This window comes from Salvia splendens, chromosome 10 (assembly GCF_004379255.2).
Source record: "Salvia splendens isolate huo1 chromosome 10, SspV2, whole genome shotgun sequence".
Classification (NCBI taxonomy): Eukaryota; Viridiplantae; Streptophyta; class Magnoliopsida; order Lamiales; family Lamiaceae; genus Salvia; species Salvia splendens.
In genome coordinates, this window is record NC_056041.1 from 24863446 (window position 1) to 24886704 (window position 23259).

The 23259-nt window shown below is 36.1% G+C and overlaps 1 protein-coding gene across 1 annotated transcript; it reads right to left on the reverse strand.

Moving 5' to 3' along the window:
• Positions 1-9: 9 nt before the first annotated feature.
• Positions 10-22522, reverse strand: LOC121752823 (protein FAR1-RELATED SEQUENCE 5-like). Its single transcript, XM_042147912.1, has 5 exons — positions 22309-22522; positions 2236-2322; positions 1225-1504; positions 723-1082; positions 10-571 (listed from the first exon to the last, which is right to left on the reverse strand). The coding sequence occupies exons 1-5, from the start codon at positions 22520-22522 to the stop codon at positions 10-12; spliced, it is 1503 nt and encodes a 500-aa protein (XP_042003846.1).
• Positions 22523-23259: the final 737 nt, after the last annotated feature.

The following is a 23259-nucleotide window of genomic DNA, read 5'->3' on the forward strand; positions in this document are numbered from 1 at the left end:
ATTGTTATACTAAAGAGTGAAGTCAGCAAAATTAAACAACGGTTTCGAGTACCTCTTAAACAAACTATTTTCAGATTCTGAAAAAGATGTTGTTCTCATTAAAGAACCCATAGGAACATCTCTAAAGTATGCTGAGATCCACATATGTCTAACAACAAACATGTCCTTAAACCATTTATGATCTTCCACACCATATTTTTCAACAATACCAGTCCATAATATGTCAAACTCATCTGGATCTAACAATTCTGACCAAACACAAGCCTTAAACTCCTTACTAAACTTTTCTCTATCAGAAATAGATTTAGGTATTTTCTCAAACAACTTGCTCATAATATGACACATGCACAAACAATGCCTTGTACCAGATAATACCTTCTCAATTGCAAGCCTCATTCCCCAATCTTGGTCTGTGATTATGATCCTTGGAGCAACACCCATGCATTCAACAAACACAGTAAAAAGCCATGAGAATGCATCACAATTATCACTGGATACGAAACCAGCTCCAAATGCAATAGGACACCCTTGATTGTCTTTCCCAGTAAATGGACCAAACACCATACGATACCTATTGAACAAATAGATCAACACAAAACATCAACAAATTTTTCATAATAACCAATGTCAACTACAGATATATCCTATGTTGACTACTATGTCAACTGCTAAGTCAACTAACTACTATGTATGTCAATTACCATGTATAATAAATAAACTACATGTTTGTCGAATATGTTGTATCAAATGCTACAACATCTCCAAACATATGGTAATGTTTCCGAGACACAACATCAGACCAAAATAAGCTCACTAACTTATTATCAGAAGGTGATAATTGATATTTGTAAAAAAAGCCTTCACAAATTCTCTTCTTCTCTTGCATCTGATTTAGGATCATTTGAACATCCACTTCTTTCAGTTTCTCTTTAATATCACGAGAACAATTCCTAACATCATTCAACGTACACCAAACAACATCATAACCACCAAAAAACTCCTTTAATAAGTTGAAAGTTGAAGTAGGACCGATGTTAGCTTTGGTGCAATCTTCAACAAACTTGTGATGAACATCATTCATACTGCGATTTCCTTTCATAAATCGCTTATGATCTTTGTCAACCATAGCATGATTGTGTTCCTCAATGAATTGATGCACAAGATAATATTTAACACCACAATCAGAAAAAAAACTTGAAACTGATCCTTGCTCCACATCCACACCTTTTTGTGCCACGTCTGCGTTTCTTCTTTGAAGTTACTTCATCGCCATCTGACACGTTCACATCGACATCCAACGGATCAACTGTATGAAAACCTTGTCTGTTGCCGACAACATACTGAAAAGTAATAACACCACCACTAGACCTATTTCCAAATCTTTGAAAATCAAAACAAGCCTCTTGAACATACTTTTCATAAAAGAAAATTCCCTCCTCAAGTGAAGAAAATTTTTGACCTCCATAAGGCCTCAACTCAGCCTTGCAAATTGGAATAACAGGTCCTACTACATAATGGGCAAATATGTCAACAACCTAAAACAGATAATGTGAACTAGCATATCTTAACTGACCAACAACTGAATCCAGAATCAAAATCACAAAATAAGCAGCACCAACATATCATTCATCCTATCATGGACTATCAACCATAGCCATAACCCTTTCCTCCAACAACAAACACCACAGCAGGGGTTCTTCAGACAGGGGAGGGTGCATTTTGCATACAATTGTTTTGTATGTCAAAAAAATGTTAACAAAGAGTACAGCTAAATAGAATATTTAACAGGTAACAAACATCATGTCAACATATTTGCATTTATATCAATAGAACATCAATTCAAATCAGAACATAATGTCAACTATCATATCTTAAATGACCCACACCATAATCAAAATCTTAAAATATGCACCACCAACACACCAACACCAACATCTTAGACATCCTATCATGAACCGTCAACCCTACCCATAACACCTTCCTCCATCAACAAACACCACAGCAGGAGCTCTTCAGCTAGGGGAGAATGCATTTTGCATACAACTATTTTGCATGTTAACAAAGAGTATATCTACATACAATATTTAACAAGTAACATACATCATATCAACAGATTTGCATTTATGTCAACAGAAAATCAATTCAAATATCAATAACTGTGGATTTATTTCAACAGAGTATAATTCACCAACAAAGTACAAAAAAGGCATGTTAATGAAAACCAATCCAAATTACCTTCACCATTCGTCGACGTCGACTCAGAATAAGATGAAGAATCCATCAGATAACACCATAGCTTTTGATTACGAATTGAACTCGAAGCTACAGATGAAAAAGCAAAAAAAACGATTAGGAACAAATTCGACTGGGCATCAACAAATAAAGCATAAAAACAGAATCAAAGTCGATAAAATCAACCTAAAAACTTCAGATTCAACCAAACTTCGTCGAATTGGTCATTTTTTTTTGAAAATTGATATGCTGAGGAATCGTATTAGGCGTTGACATTGATATATGAATCCCATTGCTAACCATTGATTACTTACAAGGAGTGTGTAGGATTAAAGTTTGTAGTTTGTATTATAGATAGGGGTTTGTATTTGATCACACCTATATATATATATATATATATATATATATATATATATGGGTGTGTTAAGGTCCTCTGCAGCTTTTCAGTCCAATGTTCTTTTTAATCACAACCCATGGATCCTTGAATTAGATGGTTGTGATGATCGTGGGGCTGAGATTAAAAAGAACAATAGAACAAAAGATACAAAAAGGAAATGAATACATCTCTATATATATATAGTCCCGTTATTCACAAATCCAGTCTTGAAGACCGAACTAGAGACCAAATTTGGGCCCTTAGATCTTAAATTTGATGGATTAGATTAGATAATTAAGGGTTATTTTTCGTAGTTCATTACATACATAATTTACTTCAACGCGGGGGTATTTATGTCATTTCGCATTGGAGGTAAAAATTTTAGGGTTAAACCCATCCTAAAATTTTACTCATTTCACATTCTCGCCTTTGTTCCTGCGCTACTTCTTCTTCTCCAAATCTCCAAATCGATTCATCTCACTCCAGCCGATTCATCTCACTCCAATCGATTCATCATCAACAGAAATCGAATTAGCATCTTCATCTCAGTAATCGATTCAACATCTTCATCACTATCGATTCAACATCTTCATCTCAGTAATCTCCAAATCTCCAGCCGATTCATCTCACTCCGATCGATTTCATCTGTTGAAATCGATTTCACCAACGATTCAACATCTCAAGTCACCTAGTTCAACATCTACAGCCGTCGAGTTCGATATCTACAGCCGACGAGTTCAAATCCGATGAGGATTCAAAAATGACTCAAACACTCAACTCGTTTGCATCAGGTAATACACTGTTTTCAAGCTTTGCATAGTTCAAAATTTTAATTTACTTCATCTATTTGTAAATTGGTTTATGATTTTTGTCTTATAAGTTTATCAAGCAGAGCGGAGGAAGGTCAACATAAGCTTCAAATATACTCATAGGCCGATGGCCAAATCACAATCGGTCGAGAAAGCAAATCCCGAGGAAAGTTCCTCTACTGGTCGGTTGGAAGCAAATATTGCAAGTCAAATCTCTACACCATAAGGTAAAATTGAAGTGATACTCTAGTTGTTATGAAGTAGTAAATTCACGGAATGAAGTTAACAGTGTTTTATGAATTTTATTAATTGTACTGTATGAACAACTTAACTGTATTATACGTATATTTTTTGAAGAATTAAACATGAATGAACTAAATAACCTATTTGATGAAGTTATAACCTCACGCAATGGAGGAAAGTTCGTCTGGTGTTCGTATAAATTTTATTAACTGTGTTGTATGCTTATTTTGCTAAGAAATAGCATTGAATGAACTAACTAGCCTATTTGATGAAGTAGTATTCATAGGATGAAGTAACTGTGTTGTATGCATATTTTGTGAAGAAATAACAGTTGAATGAACCAATTCAGTTATTTGATGAAGTAATAACCTCATTTAATGAAGTAATATAAACTGACCTGTTTTGTAAGTATATATAGTTGTGAATTATACTTTTAATGAACTAAAGAACCTAAATCATGAAGTTCCAAACTATTTTAATGATGTAATATGAACTATGTTTCAAATGTTGAATTGTTGGTATGTGTTTCTTGTATATAGGTGAAGAAAACGCTAGGGTCCTCCAACTCACAGCTGGGTGAGAAATCAAATTTGAGGAGCGAGATGAAGCGTTTCGGGAGATGTAGTTGAGGCACGGTGACATGCTGATGAGGACATTTGTGCAGTCCGTCCCCATGCCTAACAAATGGGTGGTGCCCAGAATCACGGCTCAGCCCATTGAGATGTGCTTGTGTGTCAATTTTGGATGATTTCTTGTATTGGACAAGTTTGTGTTTTTTCCTTTTTTGTGATGGAGAGTTTTTATTGGTTATGGGGTTTATATAATGAGGATGGCGTGGTTTACAACTTTTACCTACTGTGTGAATAGTTGACTATTTTAGAGAAAATTCAAACGATTTTAGTTCACCGACAATTATAAACTACTACTATTAAGTAATAAACTACTGCAATGAAGTAATGAACCTACGGGGATGAATAATAGGTTCAGTCTTGACATACGAATATGTTATAATAAAGAATAAAAATTTTATTAATAAAACAATTAAAAGTTCACGCAGTCTATTTGATTTAAAGTTTACCAAATATTTAAATAAATTCAAATTCAAAGTGTAATGAAGTAATAAACAATAAGAATGAAGTAAATAACAACTGGAATGAAGTATGAAACCTACTGGAATGAAATAATTTACCATAACGAAATAAGCACAATTCTTGAATCACCCCGATCAACCTTGTCGTTTGGCACATTCACGGCGTTGCTTGGATATATCCTTTATTTCTTTCTCAAGGCGTAAACTTTTTTACTACTGCAAACCATGGTGCTGACGACATCAGGAGGATGGACTTTTATTTCACTAGGACTTGCGAGCCATAGAAATTCTAAATCATCTTTCAAGCCATAGAAATTCTAAATCATCATTCTCTCGTCACTTACGGACAGGACAGCCCCCTCGCAAAGTACTTCTTTTTCCATTCAGCAATGATATATTTAAATGTCGTAGTTGATCAATATTGCCCTCAATAAGCTGAGCGACATTGTAAAAATCTGCATGCAAATCATTCATGCTAGCCTCATCCACCACAACAATAACAACAAAAATCATCATTCAACCATAATTTAAGTTCATTCATCCATGTTATTACTTCATTTAAAAAGGTAATTTAGTTAATCATAAGTACAACCGATCACGTACTTATGCATACAATACACTTTATATTATCATTTCATATTAATCGGCATTTGTTCATTGAACATGTTATTAATTCATTCAACTAGATATTTGGTCATATTAACTAAAGCTATACACAAACTTATGCATACAACACAGTTAAGTTCACGTTACTTCATTCAACCTGCGGATTACTTCATTCAGCCAAACTGTTACTTCAATATAGATTTGTTTATACAACAAACATGAAAAAATCGAAAAAATATCCACCAACAAGGTTCAACAAGAGATTGTTCATCAATGTTAAAAACATATATCAGATTCAAAATTGGCTATAATTGGCTAGGATTCAAAATTCGAAATTGGCTACAATTGGCTAGGATTTCAGAATTCAGGCTAAAAACTTACCAGTATCAAAATAACATCCAATTTGGCTAGAATTCATAATTGAAAAAACTAAATCAGGATTTCAAACAAAATCCCTAGCATTTGAGAGAGAGAGATAGCAAAATTCTAACGGAATTCACCAAATCCCACCGTTAATGCCGCCGCTGTAGTACTACTTCATCAGCGGAGGTAAATCCTCCGGCGGCGGATCGAGATCGAAGCTCCACATCCACCGCAGAATTTGTCGGTGTCGTTCCTACTACATCGAGATGCTGATGAATTTCACGTGTGGAATTCTCCATGGATGAGATTTAGAATATTGCGAAAACTGAGGCAGATCGCGATTGAGGCCATTATCCGGCGATCGTGAATTGAGGCAACACAATTGCCCGGCGATGGAGATCAATGGAGATTGAAGGTGATTGCGAGAAGGAGATCGATGAAGATGGAGGAGATTGCGAGAAGGAGATCGATGAAGATTAAATAAGAGATTGGCGATCGAAGAATTGAGAGAAAATTTGACGAAACACGTATTTTAGTATTTTATGTTTGTTAATAAATTGATTTCCCAAAATAACCTTCAACAAGTTTTTTAGGGATAAAATAATTAAATAATGGTAAATTAATCCTAACCACAAGATTAAGAAGATGGATGGCCCTAATTTGGTCTCTAGTTCGGTCTTTAAGATTGGTTCGACATTGATCACAACTCATATATATATATATAGACATATTACTTTTTGATACCGTTATTTTACTATATAGACAATAATGCAATACTCAGCACTCTACACTGCAATACATGTAGTACTATCATGCAATTTGTAGAAATCCATCTAAAACGCTAACTATGATATTGCTGGATACACCCCTAATATTGCTGGATAGCGTGTCACTTTTAGAGTTTGTATACTAGAAATCAGCTTTTGAGTGATTGCATATTGTTTAAAACTCTTATTTTTTTTTCCAAGGAATGAAACAGATTATTTTTGTCATAATGTTGTTATGTTTTACATTTAATGGATGTTTATTGCATGTTTAAATATATAAGTAACTTAACAAAGTCTAAGTCTTTGTTTTAGTAGACCGGTTGTGGGCGTCGTCCAGTGTAAGGTAACACGGTCAGTTCTGAAAAAAGGAAATTAAGAATTTCACAACCCAGATAGGCCTAGACTACCTATCGTGAAAGGTTGCAATGTCAGTCCACATATTTCTAAGCCTTACTGAAATAAGATGACATTGGTGTGGTAGAGCACTGAATTGGATCTAACAGCGAGACAAGTCTTTATGCTATCTACTAAAAGACGAGGTCTTGATAAATTATTTATTTCTTAATAATGTACATTAGCATTGAGTATACGGTATTGATTATGCACTACTTTGACTTACGAAATGGTGCAGGTTTTCGCAACCTAATAATCCTGGTATATTGAGTAGTGCTAATTAATATCTAGCGGTGCTAGGATTGCTATTATATTGAATTGTGCGTAAGGTGAGTCTCGTTTGATAACGTCCTCAAGAGGAGCTCGAAAGAAGGCTTTATTATTCGGAACCTAGCTAGTTGGAGTTTGATTACTCTATGAATAATAAATAAGCGTTTCTTGTTAAGTCCACTCTTGGAATTAATAAGATGTTAATTAATTAAGTTTATAGCAGACACTAATTGATTAATGAACGTTTCTATTTTAAGCGCGGGAAATGAACGACAAACAAATGGAAACCCGGATTACTTATAATTTCGGATTTGGATGGGCAGTGCAATATTACTTCTGTAGTGGCTGCTCGTAATATTCCAATATAAGCTTGTATTAAATTGTGGGTTCAGTTTAATTAGTAAAAAGCTAATTGGGGGGCATATCTAAAATCTTCCATAGATCCCTGACTGGCCCAATATGTGACTTAATATAAATAGGAGAATAAATAAGACAGAAAATACACTTAATTTACTCAAAAATTTTCTTCCCCGTCCTAATACCTATAGGGGACAATTTTCTCTCCTACTTCACGTGGGATTTCTGTCTTCTTTATTTAAATCCTAGTATTCTTGTGAGATCAGCCCACACTGATATAAGCATACAGTCCGGGAACCAGTCAGAAGATCCATGGTTTAGTACTCAAGATCTTCACGTGGAGAAGGCGCTAGCTATCTTCAATTCTTTGGAGAATCCCCAAGGTAAAATGGCTAATCCGTAGAAAGCATATTTTAGGCTTCAATTACGCTAAAGCATGATTTAATTCAAGATATGAGCATGATACATGAGATAATTGCGCGAATAGATTTTGTCTAAATAATCTGCTAAATAGATAAAAAATTATTATGTAATTGATTTATGTATGTGATAAGGCTCATTTCATGCATCGGTTTAAGGGTGAAATACATGCTACTTGATCGTTTTATCGCGCAAAACAAGTGTTAAATGTGCAGAAATACCACTTAACCAATGCAGCAAGGCCGAACTGATCAAGCAAGTACAAAAGGCGATAAAAGGCCAAGAATCGGGGAAATTGATCAAGGGGGAGCGATCAAGCAGTTAGGTGGGGACCGCTGGCTTCTAGAAGAAGAACACGTGAGGAAATGAGCTGGATATAGCACACCATTCTGTTATCAAGGACGACGTTCTAGAAGGGGACACGTGCTGGAATATGAGACGCAAGGACGGAGCTGAGTCATGAATCTGTTACCAAAAAGCATCGTCATTCTAGAAGAACAGCACGTAGCAATCAATGAGTCGCTCACTCTCAGAATGAGCGAATATTCCCTATCAAGATCGTTATCCAGCTGGCGGCCGAATCGAGCTTATAAATAGAGGGTTTCCACCACAAGAAGGCATCCGAGACTTTACTTTTCGTCTAGTTTAGCTTAGCTTAGTTATTTAGCGTAGTTCAGCTCTCTAGCTTAGTTTAGTTCAGTTCTCTAGCTTAGTTAGGTAGCTTAGTTTAAAGGGCGACCGAAAGGGAGCGCTGCAGAATACTCATTTCTGTTAGCGTTATCTTAAGTTTCCCGCTAAGAATTTTCTCAGTTTTTACCGCTTTCTTAGATTCCAAAGTGTTAGCTTAGTTTAAATTTCACGTTGTACTCAGATTTTAGTTTAATCAAAGTTATTTTCGCTTTTAATCCGCGCATTTACTTTTCTGTTATTACCTGTAATTCACTTGATCCAGTAGTTAAATTTCCATTGATCAAGCTAGGTAGTTTAATTCTGTCCAGATTAAAACCAGTAGTTAAAAACTCCCAAGTTAAAGCCTAGCAGCAGCCAAAACCCCCCTGTTCACTACTCACACACTCGGCACACCAACTTCTCTGTGGGATCGACCCCGAACTTGCCGCTTTACTGTTAAAGTTGTGCAAAATTGGGAGTTATGAATTACTCTGGCAAGGCGGAAAGGGCGAGAGCTTGATTGCATTGATTAAGTGGCAACGACATTTGCTAACTGATCTGATCGGTTCGGTTATCATTCCATATAACTTGATCCGCATTCTATTCGTGTTTTCGATCTCTTTCCAAGTCCTTCCAAAATGGCGCCGTTGTCGGGGAAGCATGGTGTTATTTTATGCTTGTGTGTAGTGCATAGGAATAAATAGTTTTATTTCTTTCTTTTCTCATTTGTTTTTCCTGCTATTGATGAGAAGGTACCACCAAGGCGATTACTGGAATCATCCCTTTATATACAAAAAAACTAACAATCAATGGAGAATCCAGGAAGCCGGCGTAGTGACCACTCGTTACAGAGCCGCACAAGCAGCAGCAGCCACCGAGCAGAACATAAACCCATCACCACCTGAACAAGCAGAAGTAAAAATGGCCCTTGTCCCTGACGACTCGGGAATCGGCTCTCTACACGCTCATGATGAGAGAGAGCCCACACATGCCATCGCCGCTACTTCTGGGATGCGGAGCATCGCAATCAAATCAGGAGTACTGGCCGTTTTGTCCCACTTCTACGGCCTTTCGAAGGAGTGTCCGTATGCTTTTCTGGAGGAATTCTGCCGATACTGTGATATTCAGCCCGTGCCAGCTGGATCCACATCCAAAGATTACAGGCTTAAGGCTATTCCCTTCATTTTGAAGGGGGACGCGGGTGTCTGGTTGTCTAGGCTGCCAGAAGGATCCATCAGGACTTAGGCCGAATTCCGCATGATATTCCTCGATCGTTTCTTTCCAGCATCGAAAACAAGTGCCCTGAAAAGGGAAATTACAAAAGCCAGACAGGAGTATGACTAGCCCCTCGGCCTGTACTGGGATAGGTTCCAAGGGCTGCTTCAAGCATGCCCTCACGGTGGACAGCAAGAACGACCTCAACCTCGCAGCACAAGGGGACTTCTCGAAAACCGTATTTAGTCAAGCTAAGAATATTTTGGAGAGGCTAATTGAGGCTAAGCGGTCGTACGAAACATCTCGAGGGCAGTACAGAAGAGGAGCAGTGCACACAGCTGAGGCGCGCAACGATGAAAAGCTGGAGGCTCGATTTGAGCAGATGGAGAAGAAACTGCTGGAAGCAGTAGAAAAAACGAGACCGCCGCCACCGCCAGAAGAGCATCATTACTATTATTTCGAGTTTCCCCCGAGGTAGAGCAAGTAAACGCCGTAGGACACTGGAACACAAATGGCAACTGGATCCAGGGGAAGCAGAGAGATGCTCCGTGGAGGGACCACCACAACTTCAGATGGACTGATTAGAATCAAAGCCAACCACAACAGGTACAGCCCTCTGACGGGCAGTCCAACTGGCCAGCTTGAATCTTGGATAGACCAAACACAAGGAGGTCAGGCAGGTTGGTCAAGTGGACCTCAAGGGAACTGGTCAAGTGGAGGACAGCCTAACTGGTCAAGCCGACAACAGGAAAGAGAATGAGGGTACCAACACCAAGCCACTCAGTTTATCATCCAGGAAAGGCAGTGTTGGGGTTTGGTGCCCCTTGCACAACGGAAGTCATGCATTCACAAATAAATCATACATATGGATCTATTTGACCGATTATGAGATTAATTGATTCACATGTTAAACATTGAATTGCACACAAGAACGCACAAAAATCATGCTTAAGGAATTAAAATCCTAATACATGATATTCTACGGTTTAGGATTACCGATCTGATTCTCCAAAGAATCGACGATTGCTTGCGCCGTCTCCACGTGATGATCTTTGTACTCAACCACGAATCTTCTAATCTGTATCCCGAACTCAGATAATGACCTTTGGGTGGGCAAAACTTGTCAGAATCGAAAAAGACTTGATTAGAACGGAGACAGAATATCAGTTTTGTCAAAAACCGATTTTTTCGTCCACTCCCATAGGGGAGCACGAAAATTAACTCTTAAATTGTCATTGAATCTCTTTTCTAATCTCCTTTTGTATAGAGTTATGATGGGCCAGATTAGGGATCCATGGAGGTTGGACTTGGGTCAAACCTGTTGGACTTTTACTAATTAAATTGTGCCCCAATTTAATACAAGCCCAATAGAATATTATTATCATCCACTATAGTATAATAATATTGACTACCCGTCCAATTCCAAATTACGAGTAATCCGGGCTTTACCTCTTTAACTTATTATTTCTCATGTTTAAGATATAAATATCCATTAATTAATTTAAGTCTATTATTTGACTTTAATTAATTAATATCTTTTTCCAAGAGTTGTCTAGTTCAAAATCTTTATTTATTATTCTGGAATAAATTCCAACCGGCCGGGTTTCTGAATAATAAAACCTTTTTCGATCACATCTTGAGGATATTATCAAACTGGACTCACCCAGCACACGATTCATTGCAATAACAATACTAGCACCTCTAGACATTGATCACCACTACCCAAGATACCAGGATTCTTGGATTGCGAAAAATCCGCACCATTTGATAAATCAAAGTAGTGCATAATCAATATCGTATGCTCAAAGTTATATCAACAATGATTAAGAAATAACAATCACCAAGACCTCGTCTTTCAGTAAATAGCAAGAAAGACTTATCTCAACTGTTAGATCCTTAAGTGCTATACCACACCAGTGTCATTTATTTCCTAAGGTAAGGAAACATGTGGACTGACACTGCAACCTTTCACGATAGGTAGCCAAAGCCTATCTGGGTTGTGAAATTCTATTTCTCTTCTACAAAGGACCGACTGCGTCACCTTCTGTGAACGTCGTTCACGACCAGTCTACTATGCAGAAGAATTAGACTTATTTGCTTTTTATACATTTAAATGTTTGAGAAACATCTTATAAATGCATAAGCAAACACCAATGCGATAAAATTAATTATTCTCGCCTTGGGTTAAAAGTGGATTGTAGAGTTTATTGTATACAAGCAATTCTATCCGTGGAACATGCTCGAAATATGCTTTTCAGTATACCAATCCTAACAATCTCCCACTTATACTCAAAATCATGCTTTAAAGTATACCCATTGCCAAAACTCTCCCACTTATACTCTAAGCAGGTCTCGGGCCATGATACATCGAACTACCGTACTTTTCACCTCATGTGTAAAACATGTTTCCATATAGGCATTTTGTGAAAAGTTCTGCCAGGTTGTTCTCTGATGATATCTTGGAAACCATAACGTCTTGTTGCGCACTTAATCCTTAATTAATTTCATACTTCATCTCTATGTGATTGCTTAGCTTTATCAGATCGTGTTTCCCTCGAGTTAGACATATGACTAGAGCAATTATAACAAAATATAATACTCATACACATACTCAGAATCACGGTCAAAGCTATTAGGATGTTACTGAGATGACCAACTACCTTAGTAGTTTCCGATGAAACCACACTTGTTATTTTCATGATGGAGTCTATGATTTGATCAACACTCCTTCATGTCTCAGTATTCAACTCCTAAAGTGAACACATAGTCAGAGGATGACTCGATCACCGATCAATTATAAAATCGAGTCGATGTAACCTAAAGGACATAACATGGATGTCTGGTAAACTAGAGCATACTGTTTAGTCTTCTTCAAGTACTATAGTATATTCTTTACCCAATCCAATGTCCTTGGCCATGGTTAAAATGATATCATGCTTCTATGCCAACTGCAAAGCTAATATCTAACTTAATACACTTCATAGCATATATAAGACTTCCAATTATGGAACTTGTCTCATTCTTCTTGATCTCATTCAATGTCGAAAAACACTTGACTAGAGACAAAATAATTCCGTCTAGAAAAAGAAAAACTTTTTCTTGGAATTTTCAATGCTAAAGTGTCTAAGTATTGTGTAGACGTAGGATTCTTTAAGAAAACATACATTCTTTTTCTAGCAATCTAATGACACAAATGCTTAGAATGTAACTAGATTATCTTAAATCCATCATCCTTAAACTGGGTAGACGACCAGTTTCCTACGCTAGATAACCCTCTTAGTTGTTTATCAACTTTTATAGATGTCATCATCGTAGAGTACCAAGAATATTAAATATAGTGCACTTTCAACTTTCTTGCCCTGTATTACATAACCATTAAGATGTTCCACGCAGATGATCTCCTCAAGACTTCTACTTAAAGAAAACTGTCTTGACAATCATAGTACATACATCCTAATTTATGTAGGCTACATAGACAATATACAGATCGACTTAGGCAAAAATGGCAGGCGAGAATATAATTCTCTCTGGGTATAACCCTTTGCCATTATTCTAGCCTTTTGAGATCCATGCTTACACTTGCAGGTCCACTAGCTCCCACTGACTGAAATAGTCTATAGGTAGTATCGCAAGTCTTGCAAACATTCTTGTCTATTTAAGATTGTTATTCAGAATCTATCATCTTATCAAGAATGATTATCTGAATAAGTCATTGCGTCCTTGTAGTTACAGGTATTATGTTCAAGTTGATCTAAGACTGAGTCTTAAGACTCTTTTAGACCCATGAACTTATTATGTTCGCAAAGAACGCTCCCACTACGACACAACTCTTACAATCTTAGGTACAAACGATGATTTTCTTAGTGCATAAGTTTCTAATGATATGACTTCTTGGTTAAGATGGAAAATAGATATTCTCATTATCTTGAGAATTATCATGTTTGTTAGGCTTGTAGTTCTCCTCATAATCTTCATCAAAGAATCTAGTATTCGTGTAAACAAACACATATCTTGCCGTGAAGATTATAGAAGCTGTACCTTTTCTATCATTTGGGACAATCTAAAAACATACCTCAGTACACAACTCCAATTACTAGGATACCTTTTCCAAAACATGTGTTGGAATAACTCCACACCTTGAGATGTGCTGGACTAAACTTGCCTCTAGTCCACAACTCGTGTGTTGTAGAAGGTACTGATGTTATGATAGTTTCTTTAAGGTATAACTCGTTGTTTCCAACGTATATCCCATCAATGATAAGATGTTATTGAGTAAAACTGTTCACTTATCGAACTTGTCTTCGAGAGACTTCGATATCTTCTTATATGACTATCCCATTCTTTAGAAGAATGCTTGGAGTAGTCAACTAGGATTTAACTCCCACTACTAATCTTAACTCATTTGCTCGTCTCCTATGGTGTAAACCATTGAGACTTACTAGTCTTTCTATGTTGCATCTCTATAAGTATTCTGAATCCCTTGAACCACCAAAGGATTCTAACTTATAGTGCATCAACCAGACTTACTTGACCTTTAAGCTATTTAACAAACAAGTTGTTAAAATCTTGATAGTCGCTTGAGTTAGACAAAATTAGTTTGAACAATTACTAAGTATTTTCTTGACCTTATGTTTAAGTACCATAAATACTTTATCATTCATTGTTTAAGAAGTTGAACTGTCGTGTTAAACTCAATCTTTTTGCAATTATATTGTTTAGATACTATGATGTATAATTTGTTTTTCTATGGTACTATGATAGATATTCGATCCACATTTCTCAGTAATGCACGCATTATCAAATGACATCGAACATCATTTAATCATTAACAAGTTTAGAAGCTGAAACTGAATTCTTTCCAAACTAAACTGTACCAATAAAACAAAGTCTTATACATCACAACAAAACAATAAATTGAGCATAAAAAAATAGTTCCCACTTGCAAGCTATTCGCCAATTGCCCTCGCTATGCAACCACATCCCTCTACAAGATCTCCTCCACCTCGGCGCCCGATGTCCTCCAGGCCACCTTCAGCTTCTCCGAGTCAACCCCCCCAGGGAACTTTGAAGTACACCCCCCCATATCTCCGCTCGTTTTAAGTTTACAATTTTTTTTTTGTTGGTCTGTATATACTCATGCTCTTTTGTTCTCTTACACTTAGCCCAATGTCTGGTCTAAGTGTGAGAAGTAAGCATGATATTTTTGCTATCTCTATTTTCCTGCGTTTACGTATTTAAGTTCTGTTTTTCTATTTTGATTAGCAAGTTTTGATTGCTGGCACTGCCCCACACTTAGCCCAGTGTCTGGTCTAAGTATGAGAAGTTCCCTTGATTGTTGTTATGGCATCGCATGTGCCTTACCCTTCTTTCCACTGCATCCAGTCCCTCGAGGACGAGTTCATATGCAGTGGGGAGTGGGGGACGGGTTAGTTACAATAAAATCATACATGCTAAAATTTTTCTCAAAAATAACAAATTCCAGGTAGTAATAGATAGGCAATATGCATGAAATTGGATAAATGGAAGACTTTATTACTTTCTGGGAGAGTTAGAAAAAGGATTCAGTAGGCTCACATGTAAAACTTGATTGCAAAAACTTGATCAATTTGAATGACGCAAGTATGATGGAAACGCTCAATTTCTAAACCAACTGTGAAGTCTCTCTATATGTGAGTTATAAGCCAAAAGTAGAACTCTTTCTACTATTTTTACAAAAGAAAAAAAAATTACGAGAGGCTGACTTTTAATATTGAGATGAAAATTGCACAAGTAGTAATGACTAAAGGCATTAGGACTTAACCATTTGAGTCGTGTTCTTCTTTCGTTCCACAAACCCTCCTCATTAGTCAAGGCACCCCCTAGTAGCCAATTCGAGCCCATACACTCTTTCCCTTTCTTTGAAGCCTTAAAACCAAATTCAAAGTTTCATATCACATGAGGAAAGATGGTCAAAGAAATGAAGTTTGTCAAGGGAAACAAAAAGGGGATAGTAATAAGAATGGTCGGAATAAAGAGTAGCCAGGTTGATCAAGTTAGACAATCAGGTTGATCATATGGAAAGAATAAAAAAAGAGAGAGAAAGGGCAGGAAATAGTTGTAACCTGACCCAGGAAATCAAATGTAAAAATAATAATAAGCCGAAGGTTATAATGCTAAAGGACGAAATCTAACCAAGAGGGAGCACCAAGAAATAAATATCCCAATTCTAATCCAGTGCGTTTAGTCAAATCTTTGGCCTCTCGACTCATGTGATTTTTCTTTCAAAAATTTATATTTAAACTTAGAACCCCTAGGACCCTAACCTAACATGTTACTACCCTTGAGCCCCGTTACAACCCAAAACAATGACCTTAAGGAACTATCTTGTGTAGTCCGATTCAAAGTATTGAATTTGTGGCAACACCGAGTGAACAATCCTAACATCTCTGATGAGAAAGGAGTGACTGAGTGAATCCAACAGTGGTTTTTAAATTGAGCAATCTTGACAAGCTGACACCTTGATCAAGCAAACACGAAAGAGAAGGAACACAAGCTACTGACAAATGGATTGACCTCGACCTCGGGTATGATTGTTGGAAAATTATTCGGTCTAATGCATACATGTGAATACGTGTTTTATCTTAAAGTTTTGTTTTTCTTTTCGTTTTCCTTTACTAGTGAAATAAGTAAACCATGCCTGAAATCTGTCTTATCTTTTTCTTTTATTTTTCTTTATACTTGAGGGCAAGTATGTTTTAAGTGTGAGCAGTTTGATAAGGCTCATTTCATGCATCGGTTTAAGGGTGAAATACATGCTACTTGATCGGTTTATTGCGCAAAACAAGTGTTAAATGTGCAGAAATACCACTTAACCAAGGCAGCAAGGCCGAACTGATCAAGCAAGTACAAAAGGCGATAAAAGGCCAAGAATCGGGGAGTTGATCAAGGGGGAGCGATCAAGCAATTAGGTGGGGACCGCATGCTTCTAGAAGAAGAACACGTGAGGAAATGAGCTGGATATAGCGCACCATTCTGTTATCAAGGACGACGTTCTAGAAGGGGATACGTGCTGGAATATGAGACGCAAGGACGGAGCTGAGTCACGAATCTGTTACCAAAAAGCATCGTCATTCTAGAAGAACAGCACGTAGCAATCAATGAGTCGCTCACTCTCAGAATGAGCGAATATTCCCTGTCAAGATCGTTATCCAGCTGGCGGCCGAATCGAGCTTATAAATAGAGGGTGTGCCACCACAAGAAGGCATCTGAGACTTTACTTTCCGTCTAGTTTAGCTTAGCTTAGTTATTTAGCGTAGTTCAGCTCTCTAGCTTAGTTTAGTTCAGCTCTCTAGCTTAGCTTAGTTTAGTTCAGCTCTCTAGCTTAGTTTAGTTTAGTTCTCTAGCTTAGTTAGATAGCTTAGTTTAAAGGGCGACCGAAGGGAGCGCTGCAGAATACTCATTTCTGTTAGCGTTATCTTAAGTTTCCCGCTGAGAATTTTCTCAGTTTTTACCGCTTTCTTAGATTCCAAAGTGTTAGCTTAGTTTAAATTTCACGTTGTACTCAGCTTTTAGTTTAATCAAAGTTATTTTCGCTTTTAATCCGCGCATTTACTTTTCTGTTATTACCTGTAATTCACTTGATCTAGTAGTTAAATTTCCATTGATCAAGCTAGCTAGTTTAATTCTGTCTAGATTAAAACCAGTAGTTAAAAACTCCCAAGTTAAAGTGTGGCAGCAGCCAACCCCCCTGTTCACTACTCACACACTCGGCACACCAACTACTCTGTGGGATCGACCCCGAACTTGCCACTTTACTGTTAAAGTTGTGCAAAATTGGGAGTTATAAATTACTTTGACAAGGCGGAAAGGGTGAGAGGTAGATTGCATTGATTAAGTGGCAACGACATTTGCTAACTGATCCAATCGATTCGGTTATCATTCCATATAACTTTATCTGTATTCTATTCGTGTTTTCGACCTCTTTCCAAGTCCTTCCAGTATGCTTCAACTGCCAACCCCTTCAGTCACGTGGTAGCATGAGGTTGGTGGTACGTTGTCACTCTAACTATGGGGCACCCTAATGCTCTCCTGTTAGGATATTCTAAAATTTTAGTACATCCTCACAATAGAAACATTACAGATTTTAATACACAATCAATAATAAAGAATAATTAGTACTAGTAATGCATAAAAGACGAAGAAAAAATTAATAAAATAAAAAAATGAAGAAAACTAGTCATGGAAGAAGTGTAAAGATCCACTTTTTAAAATAAAAATTTATATTTTTAAAAAATAGATCAAAATGAAATACTATAATCTATTTTTAAGAGGTCATACTACTCCACATGTAAATGATAGTCTATCATATTATTTTATCCATTTCGTAAGAGAACACATTTATATACTAGTATTATCGATTTCCTAAAAATAAATTGTTAATGTGTAAGAATTTTACTTGAGGGTAATAAAAAATTGATATCCATAACCAAGTTTTCCTGAACAATCAAGCCAGTATTGGGCGCATTCAAGAAAATTTAAAAATATATGTATAATTTGACTGGGAATATAATTGCTTTAAATATAAACTTTTTTCAAATTATAGTTTTGCATACTGATTTCAAAAGATAATTATTGTTGAAATGTATTGAATTGTACTGAATAATGTATAGAAATATAGCGATGCATCCATTTTAAGGATGAATAAGTTGGTACAGAAGATAGAAAATATACATCTTAACAAAAAGTTTTAATTTAATAGTATTTCAGTTTCAAATTATGAAATTATTACAAGTTTAAATAAATTTTATTATTACAATTTTGATTCCTAAAATATGCAACTATATTAAATGCGTACTATTCTTTAAAAATATAATTAGATGATTATGACATTTGAAGTAATATTAATGGAAGAATTTTTACACTCCCTTCGTTCCTCATTAATTGGCACCATTTAACTAGGCACGGGGTTTAAGAAGTATAGTGAAAAATTGGTTGAAAAAGTTATATGAAATATTGGTCCTACTTTTATACATTCATTTTATAATAAAATGTGAATTGAATGATTAGTCTAATGTGGGGTCCATTACCATAAGTAGTAACAAGTAATGGTGCCAATTAATATGGAACAGACAAAAAAAAAAAGAAATCGGTGTCAATTAATAGGGGACAGAGAGAGTACTTTTTTTATTACTCTCTTCATCCACGATTAAGTGTCTCAATTTTTCTTTTTCGCCCGTCCACAATTAAGTGTCTCATTTACTTTTTATTAATTTTGGTAATGGACCTCACATTCCACTAACTCATCCACACTCAAATTTTATTACTTCCTCTGCTCCCTCATAGCTGAGACCAGGGGCGAAGCCAGAAAATTGTACGAGAGGGGGCAAAAATATAAATATATACAAATAAATAAATAAACATAAATCAATAAAGATAATAAAATATACTTCGTTCATTCCAATTAAGTTGAGTCACTTTTTTTCTACACTCATTTTAAAAAATCATAATAAATCACAATAGCCATTTCCACATAATTCATTTTTCTTTTGTACTTCATAACTTTTCTTCTCATTTTCCTCTACAAGTTCCAAAGCTAGAGAGACTCACATTTGGCTTTTCAATACTCAAATGACTTTCGGTTTTCTCTATAAAAAATAACTAAGTTTTAAGAAATACATTTAAAGTACGAGTTTGACTTTTCATTTTTTTCCAAATGGGCAACAAAGGTTTTTCTATTAAAATATTAGAGGGGCAAAGTTAATAATAACATACAGCAACAACAGTGTCAACGGTTGATGTTGGGTTGAAAATGTGTTGACATTTTCTGTTGATGTTATTTTATCATCTGTTGACATTTTCTAACGATCCTGATCATAGTTTGGAGTTTGTACAATACTTAGAGTTTGCCACTTGCACCTTAAAATGACAGCGTACCACCAACTTATATACATAGATGTATAAATATATAAGAAAAAAGAAGATTATAACCATGAAATTTTAAAGAGTGAAGGCCAAAAGTGATCCTAAACATATGTTCATTTTACGATTTTGGTCATAAACATTATCTTTTGAACTTTTACATCCCAAATATTTCAACTCGAATCACAATCGGTCCAAAACTAACGGTTCTGTTAAATTGTAACAGTCGACGTCTTTAAATTGGATTTTGACCAAATTAAGCATTTGGATTATATTTTTTTATTATTCCAAAAATAAAAAAATATATATTTAATCAAACTAATTATTTTTAAAATATTAAATATTATAATTTATTCAATTAAAAGTGAAACAAATTCGGTTAGGCTCATCTCCTTCCTTGAAGCAATTCAGAAATCTTCCACCGCCGTTCCACGCCTGAGACCTCCAGCTCCACCACCACCAATCGTTCCAGCAGCACCACCACCACCCCAACCCGGACGACAATAACCCCTACGCCTAAAGCACGACTGTGACGAGAGCTACGGTGGCGATAGGAGAGGAGGGCGGCGAGGTGTCACGTCAGTCGGCGGGGGCAGTCGGCAGCACCCGCGACAGCACCAACGCGCTGCGATCCCAGGGCCAGATCGTCGGCGGCATCGGTCGCGGCCCTGTCGTCATCATGGCCGCCTCCTTCTGCCACGCCTCCTACGAGAGCCTCCCCTTCGAGGAAGAAGAAGCGTCGCGCCCAGATGATGAGCTATCCTAATGCGGTGGAAAATCAACTTTTCCGATCACGAGCGTCGAGGCGGGCGCCGACCATCGTGCCCCTCTATCAACTACCACCTACCAAATCTCTTCAACTTTCCAAACCAAAACCAATTGAATTTTCCAATTTAGGGGTGTTCATTTCTAGTGCAGTAGAGAGAGAATCAATTGGGGGAGAAATTGGAGAGAGAATAGAGAGCACGATTTAAATGATAAATTGCTTATAATAATTAAGGATATAATTTGGGAGTGAATAATCACAATTAAAGATTCTAATTGGGTCAAAATTCAATTTAAAGACGTTGACTATTATAATTTAACGGAACCGTTAGTTTTGGACCAAATGTGATCCGAGTTGAAATGTTTGGGATGCAAAAATTCAAAAGATAATTTTTATGACCAAAATCGTAAAATGGACATATGTTCAGGACTAATTTAGGTCTTTACTCAATTTTAAATAATAACAAACCGTGATTATACTTATTTTTTATTTTTATTGTTGCCAAAAGATGATGAATACATAAAAAAAATACTCCATCCGTCCCAACCAAATTGAGTCATATTTGCTATTGGGATGTCCCAACTAAGTTGAGTTATTTCCGCTTTTAACTAAAAACAAAACATCCAATCACTCCTACTTTATTCCATCATCTACTTTACTCTCTCTTCATCTCTCATACTTTATTCATTTCTCTTACTTTTCAACACAATTTCTTAATCTGCATGCCCAAAAGTTTTGACTCAACTTAGTTGTGATGAAGGAAGTATTATATTAATTTATTATACTCCCTATGTCCCTGAAAATTTGTCACCTATTTTCTTTTTCTTCCGTCTCTAAAAATTTGTCACATTTCACTTTTACCATTTTTGGTAGTGAACCTTACATTCCACTAACCCATTCACACTTATATTTTATTATAAAACTAATATATAAAAGTAGGACACACATGCCACCAATTTTTTCAACTCATTTTTATCACATTTCTTAAAACCCGTGTTATGTCAAATGGTGACGAATTATGAGGGACGGAGGGAGTAAAGTATGTATATACGTTGGAGGCAAAAATATATTGATAGTTTCAATATTAAAAGTGATGCATTATTCTATAAAAGTGATTTAATGAATATTCTATAAAAAGTGGTTTTGGGCTTTTGGCATGTCTAGTCAAGGTGAGCCATTTATTTTTCTATTTGTCAAACATTAATTAGTTGGGTAAATCACTTATAATGCCACTTTAATATAAAAGATTTAGTATAAAAGGTTCATTGAATATTTTCTCCTAAAATATACTAGTAATACTTTAAAAATTTATCCCGTCTTCAATTTATTTCCACGTCACATATATGCCCTTCATATTATTTCCACGTACACCATTTTCTATTCCTTAGAAAGGTTGAACAAATAGCGTGAAATCCTGCTTCAATCTCAACAAATTCTCAATTATAATTCGCGGAATTCCATTGTTAAGAATCCCAAACAACAAAGCTTAAAAAAACAAAAAAAAAGAAAAGAAAACGTAATATTAAAATTTCGACTAAAGGCCCAAAATGGTCCCTAACATTTGGCGTTTTTTTTATTTTGGTCCAAACATTATCTTTTGGATTATTCGGTCCCTCACATTTGAAATCGGGCCACTTTTAGTCCTAATTTGACGGAATTGGTTAAAATTGACGGAATGCAGTGGTCAACGTACTTTAAATCTATTTTGACCAGGTTAAGTTTTTATAAAAATTCAATTTTTTTTTCTTTTTGAAAATAAAGCAAATTTGGTTCAATATAACACTAATTGATTTAATAAAATAAATATAACACTAATTGGTAAATCTCTCTCTCACTTCCATTCATCTTCTTCTTGGAGGCCTTCTTCTCAACGCGAGAAACCCTAGTTCTCGGAAGAACATCAAGTAACCCCAACTCCCCTCCCCAACCATGGACCGTTCGAATCACATCAGAGAGACCGGTGAGAGTGGCGGTGGATGTGACGTCCGATTCCGGTATGAATTTTGCCATTGCAAGAATCGGGCTTCGCTGAGAATCGTCAACACCCATGGAAAACCAACAAGGGGGAAGCTATACTTTGTTTGTGAGAGAAAAGATTGTCGTTTTTTCAAGTGGTGTGAGCCAATCGACGAAGATGACGCCGTGACATCTGCAATGCCGCTGTCGGATACCGAAGTGAGAGTTTTAGTTTGATTTTGTCATCAATCGAGGAGAATAATAGGGCAATAGAGAAATTACGTAGTGTTGTGATGTATGGATTTTGTTTCTTTGTTGTGGTGTTTGTTTGTATATTAGGGTTCAAGTAATGAAATTATGTTTCCAATGGTGAATCAAATCTGGAATCTTAATCAAATTTCAGTTCTTGGTGTATGTTGTACTCTAGAATGCTATGAATTGCAATCCAAAAGTGCGTTTCTTGGTGTTTGAAGGGCAAGAATATCTGCAACGTAATTTCCTCAAAATGTAAAGGACCAAAAAATGTATTCAAAATGTGAAGGACCAAATTGGCAGTGTAATCTTATATAAATACGCTGCATAAGAGTGCAAAAAATGTTTTCCATCTGGTGATTATCATTGATAGTTTATGTGTAACAGCCTAAACAATTTCACATCTTTAGCATCAACCCAAAAATGATATATATAGACACCTCTAACTCTAAAAGAAGAAAATAGAAGTCATGTAATTGGTCAGAATTGTAAAATGTGTACCTTTAAAACATCAAATGAAACCTCTATATACTAAGTCAAAATGAAGTTAGCAATTCAGAATGAAATTTTAAGATTGG